We start from the raw sequence: 6,466 nt of genomic DNA, 5'->3' as shown, positions 1-6,466 counted from the left end.
ATATCCCTGTCTGTCCTCTTAGGGCGTATGCGCTGGATATCCGCGCAGTAGCCTGCATGGATATTGTAACCCTTTGGTGGTTGGAGAGCAGGCAGGGATGAATCTTTTAAAATTACACTCATGGCTTCCCAGTCAAAGAAGACTCGTTTAAAACGAATGTCGACCGAGGATATGGAAACTAATAATATACCAAATAAAACATCCCGAACCTGGCCTAGATTTCTGGTCATACAGAGTACAAATGATACTAATTTAGCTAAAACCTCACCTTTCTTGATTGCTTAAGGTCTTGCTGGCTTGGCCGGTGAGCCCAAAAGTGTCAAGAAAATGAGAAATGGTACTCTGTTAGTGGAATGTGCTAAAGAGTCACATGCAACATCATTATTAAAATCAACGACTTTAGCCAACATTCCGTTCAAAGTTGCACCGCATAACTCCCTTAATTCTTCGAGAGGTGTTATACGGTCTCAGGATTTAGAAGGCAGCAGTGAGGAGGAGATGTTAGAAAATCTCGCCTCACAAGGTGTTACATACGTCAAACGTATTTCCAACAGACGTAATGGTAACATAATCCAAACAAACACCTACATCCTGACCTTTGACAGACCAGATCTACCTAGGATGATCAAAGCTGGTTTTCTTTCCATTCCAGTTTCTCCTTAATCCCAAATCCATTGCGTTGCTTTCATTGTCAACGCTTTGGACACAGTAAAAACGTATGTAAGGGGAAAGCAACGTGTGCTCGATGTGGACAAGATGGTCACGAAAGTACATCTTGTCAACTCGATCACCGTTGTATAAACTGCAAAGGGCCTCATTTTGCTTATTCCAGAGAGTGCCCTATATGGAAGAAAGAAAAACAAGTTCAGCAGGTGAAAACAGAAAAAAACATACCTTATCCTGAAGCAAGGAAGTTGGTTGAGGCTGCAACCCCAACATTTGCAATGTCTTTTGCAAATGCAGTCAAGCCGAAGACCGCTTCCATTGCTTGTCAAACACCTGCTGAATTTCCAGCTGCGACTGAATCCTCGTCACCGAAGAAACCTCCAAAACCTGTAAATGCTTCCCTCAGCACCCAGACTGCTAATAAGTCTGGGGAGTCTGAGATTGAGGAGATCGTGCCCCCCCCCCACTCCTCAACCAACTGGTGGAGATCCACCCAAAAACGCTAACAAGGAACGTTCTGGTAAGGGCGTTCCTAAAAGTTCAAAACTAAATACCTTCCGTAGTAGGAAGGGTGACGAGGATCCTGTTGGGACCTTTAACAGGTTCGGGATACAGGACAATCTAATGGATGTTGTTGTTGAAGTACATGACCCCAAACAACATCATAGAAGTCCTGTTAAACCTCCCTGAAAATGGCTAATTCTATTATTCAATGGAATTGTCGTGGTCTTAAACCAAATTTTAATGAAGTTCTAATCTTAATTCAAAAATTTAATCCCTTGGCTATTTGTTTACAAGAAACTTATTTAAAGAATTCAGATGTCTTAACACTCAGACATTTTGTTTCCTATCATTATTTTGGTAATAATGATGGTAGAGCACACGGTGGTGTTTCCATTTTCCGTAATGGAAATATTCCGCAGAGTAAAGTCGCCCTCAATTCGTCTTTACAGGCAGTTGCAGTGAGGGTGACTCTACATATTCCCATCACACTCTGCTCTGTATATTTACCACCTAGTTAACATCTGAACCCCAGAGATCTTGATGACCTTGTTGCACAACTTCCCCTCCCGTTTATAATTACGGGAGATTTCAATGGTCATCATTCACTCTGGGGTAGCCCAGATGATAATAACAGAGGTAAACAAATAGCGGACTTCATTAATATTAATAATTTGTGTTTGTTAAATAATGACTCGCCTACTTATCTACCATCTGCCACGGCTTCTTTTTCTTCCCTCGATCTCACCATTTGCTCCCCGGTCCTGTTTCAGGATTTTACATGGAGAGTAAATGAAGATCTGTGTAGCAGTGACCATTATCCGATCTTGATAGAAAATAATGGACCCTCTCCGGTTGAACGACCGCAGAGGTGGAAGTTGCATAAGGCTGATTGGGCTCTTTTTGAATCTTTGTGTCTCTTCTCCTTTGACGCGAGGGAGCTAGAAGATGCAGATGAGCCCATGGCCTTATTCACTTCAATTCTTCAAGATGTAGCTGAGCAGGCGATTCCAAAGACCACGACTGAGCCCAAACGTTTCAATAAACCATGGTTTAATAACGATTGCAAATCCGCTCTGAAAGAGCGTGATCGTATTTTAAGACGCCTTGAGAACCACCCTTCCATGGAGAATATTGCAGCATACCAAATGGTCCGGGCGAAGGCCCGTAGAACCATACGCCAGGCAAAGAAGTCTTCATGGCAAGGTTATGTCTCAAGGATAAATTCCCGTACCACTTCCAAGTCGGTATGGGATAGGCTTCGTAGGATTAAAGGTAAAAGTAGTGCATTGTCAGTTAACCACCTAAATGTTGATAATACCACCTTAGCAACATTTCCTGATATCGCTAATTCTCTGGCCAGTACTTTCTCATTCAATTCATCATCCAATTTCTCCTCTGATGCCTTTCAGGGCATTAAACATCAGCAGGAGAAAAGGCGACTTAATTTCAAGTCCCGTAATGATGAATGTTATAATGAACAGTTTTCTATTGCTGAACTCCGTGATTCTCTTAAACGAGCTCGAGATACTGCAACAGGACCAGATGAAATTCACTATCAAATTTTAAAACATTTACCCTTTTCTACACTTTTAGTGTTATTAGATCTTTATAACCGAATTTGGGTTGGTGGGAATTTCCCTCCTTCGTGGCATGAAGCCACAATAATTCCCATTCCTAAACCGGGTAAAGATCCTACGAATTATCGTCCGATCGCTTTAACTAGCTGCATTTGCAAAACCATGGAGAGATTGGTCAATCGAAGGCTTGTTTGGTACCTAGAGTCAAACAACCTCATTACAGACCTCCAATGTGGATTTCGGTCCCAAAGGAGCACTCTTGATCATCTCGTTAGATTTGAAACGTTTGTCAGGGATGCTTTCATCCAGAAACAACATTTAGTTGCTATATTCTTTGATCTGGAGAAAGCATATGATACCACATGGAAATATGGTATCATGCGCGACCTGCATAACCTCGGTCTGCGAGGTCGCTTACCTATCTTCATTAAAAACTTCTTAGAAGATAGGTCGTTTAAGATCAATATTCTCTGACCCATTTCCCCAGGAAATGGGAGTCCCCCAGGGAAGTATATTGTCTCCCACACTTTTTTCTATCAAAATAAATACGATACCGACGTGCCTTAAACGCGGGGTCGACGGCTCTCTTTATGTTGATGACTTTCAGATGTGTTACGGATCGACAAGCATGCAGACAATCGAACGTCAGTTGCAGCTTTGCTTGAATTCTATTCAACGATGGGCAACTGACAATGGATTTCGATTTTCGAAATCCAAGACTGTGTGCATGCACTTCTGTCAAAGAAGAGGTTTACATCCTGAAGAATGGCGTCCTTAACAACAAAAAAACTTCGGTTGAATCAAGCCATAAACTATGTCATAAATTCCGATTCCGATGACGTCAGTTTGGATTCGGGCAGTGAATACGTTATAAGCGGGGATTCTTCTGACGTATATCTAAGTAGAGACGGAAGATTTATCTGCAGAAAATTCTACGTCTGCTACTGCTTTTGACAATGACAGTTTTGTACAGCACCCACAACATCATGTAGGCCCAGAAAATAATGACCGTGACGAATGTTGGGATGAAGGCGAATGGCTTTGTGTCACCAGAGAAGACGACCCTTCTTTCCCACAGACCGAACAGTACAAAGGACATCAAGGAACGAAGGTAAATAAATCGATCAACAACAAAATATCCCCATCTTCAATAGTTTTTATTTTGGCCATTCCTTTAGTCGGCCCCACCCGCCTTTTCTTCTGTTCATGGATAATTAGACATGTTGACAATAGGCTTACGTGGGTTTTTTTGCCAAATAATGGTAGATTTATTGATTGCAATTATATCAATTCATTTCACCCCGATGCCTGTGTAACACAAAAGTCAATATAATAAGGTATTGTGTGGACAGTTGACATTCTGTAGTTACCTCCCTTCCCTATAATGAATTATCCGAAAAATCCATTTTTATCTTCAATTTTGTGTTCCAAATGAATTTTACACAGATGGGCTTGGTAAAATTTAGTGGGTGCATTCATTCATCCATTTATTTATTTCCTATACTTTCAGTTGCCAGTAATGTTGAGGAGAAATCCTATTGATTTTTTTAATCTAATATGGTCAGACGAAGCTGTTCAAAAAATATCCAAGAATACAGATTTGATCACAAGAAGTAAAATTGAACAGAACCAGGAAAATCTCAAGCCACATTCTAGACTTAGAAAATGGAGTTCTCCTTCTAAAGCTGATATCAGACGCCTGATGGGAATAGTAATCAGTATGGGTGTAATAAGGCTTCCTAGTATTACAGACTACTGGTCGTCCAATAATGTTTTATGTATACCGTTCTTTCGTGAAGTTATTAGTCGAGATAAATTTTGGAATCTTCATGTTGCTGACCCTTTACCAGATAATGTTTCTTATCCGTCAAAATCATACAAAATACAATGGCTCCTAGATCATGTCAACATGCGTTCACAGGAACTTTATGAAATGGGACAAAATATTGCTGTGGATGAGACAATGGTAAAATTCAAAGGACGGATTGGATTTAGACAGTACAATCCAAAGAAACCAACAAAATGGGGTATGAAATTATTCACATTGGCTGACAGCAATACAAGTTATATGTGGCAGCAAAACTTATACGTTGGTGCCGATGGTCGGGAAACTGAACTTAGTAAATGTGCTCAACATGTACTGGATTTAGTAGAACCTTTGTCGAACTTAAGCCATACAGTCTATGCAGACAGATATTTTTGGACGTTGGGATTAGCTCAACGGCTTATAGACTCTGGTTTTAATATTAATGGTACGGTTATGCCAAATAGAAAAGGCTTTCCTCAAAGATTGAAATCCGCAAAACATATGAAGCCAGGTGAAATTATTGCCTTTCGTAAAGATGATATTTTGATGTTACAATGGAAAGACAACCGAGTTGTTACAATGATTACCAATAACTGCCGATCTGATGAATGGTGCACTATAAAACCTAAAAATCCAAATCATGACACTAGAAATAAACCCAAGTGTATAGCAGATTACAACAAGCACATGAATGGGGTTGATGTCAATGACCAATTATGTACATATTATCTCTAAAGTGGTGGAGAAAAATATTTTTTCATCTTCTTGAAGTCTCGATTGTTAACGCTTATATATTGTACAAATCTGATAAACTTGAAAGAGGTGAATCAGATATTATGTCAACAAAAGATTTCCGCATTTCTTTGGTCAATAGCCTTGGTGTTCCAATAAATAAAAATGTTCGTGTTGTAAATGATTTACAGAGACTTGATGGCAACCCACATTTTTGTGCCAAAGCTACAAAACCAGCCGAGTGTAAAGTTTGCAGTGATAGGACGTTAGGTAAGGAATATCGGAATGAAACATCATATATTTGTGGCACCTGCTGTGATAAACCGGCCATACATCCTGAGTGCATGGAGAGATACCATTCTGTTGAACAATATGAGCAACCAAGAAGAAAATCTGCGTCAAAGTTCAAGGTCTTCTCTGGTGGTAAGCTGACATAGGAAAAATGGACTTGCTTAGCCTCAGTGCTATTGCTAAATTTGTATTTTGACGATGATCAGGGAGACGTATTCATCACATATTGTTTGTTTATTGTTAAATTTGTGATAGTACTTAATTGTACAGGCTTGTTTAGTCAATCTAAAATTTTACATTGAAATACAGGTTTTGAAAGTAACCATTCCTAGTTAACTATTTTTTAATCAGACTATCCATTTGACCACAATTAATCAACCAGTCTACATTTGTTCAAATTGGTTACCATGGTAACCCCAATTTATTAATTTTATGTTGTAAATTATTGCTTTACTAAATATCTAATTTCTTGATAAGGCATAAAATATCTGTGTTACTGATATATTAGTGTTCACTTATATGAGTATGGTACCGCAAAAATGTTGTTTCAGTGCTTTTTCAAATTTGTTACCATGGCAACAATGATGTATTTTAGGATATTGTTATCTTTTTTTCTCTAATATTTATATTTTTGGTAATAAAACTTGTTACTGATGACTTTTACATTTGTGTTCACTAATACAGCAAAAATGTCAATATTGCCTGTTTTCGTGTTATTGACTGCTTTCAAAAAACACCTATTATTATTACAATTTAGTGACTTTCCCCCCAAAACCTATACTATTCTTACATAAGAGATATCTACCATGCTAAAAATCCATATAGCTTTATTCCTGCACATCTTGAATTTTTTATTGGCAAGAGAATACCCAATATTTCATCCATGGCA

The 6,466-nt window shown here is 38.9% G+C and overlaps 1 protein-coding gene across 1 annotated transcript; it reads left to right on the top strand.

Moving 5' to 3' along the window:
* Positions 1-3,254: 3,254 nt before the first annotated feature.
* Positions 3,255-6,138, top strand: LOC126811194 (piggyBac transposable element-derived protein 4-like). Its single transcript, XM_056102765.1, has 2 exons — positions 3,255-3,858; positions 4,258-6,138. The coding sequence occupies exon 2, from the start codon at positions 4,267-4,269 to the stop codon at positions 5,287-5,289; it is 1,023 nt and encodes a 340-aa protein (XP_055958740.1). The 5' UTR covers positions 3,255-3,858; positions 4,258-4,266; the 3' UTR covers positions 5,290-6,138.
* The last annotated feature ends 328 nt before the right edge of the window (positions 6,139-6,466 follow it).

The sequence above is a fragment of the Patella vulgata genome, chromosome 1 (genome assembly GCF_932274485.2).
Source record: "Patella vulgata chromosome 1, xgPatVulg1.2, whole genome shotgun sequence".
In the NCBI taxonomy this organism is placed as follows: Eukaryota; Metazoa; Mollusca; class Gastropoda; family Patellidae; genus Patella; species Patella vulgata.
This window is presented reverse-complemented; position numbering and strand designations above follow the sequence as displayed.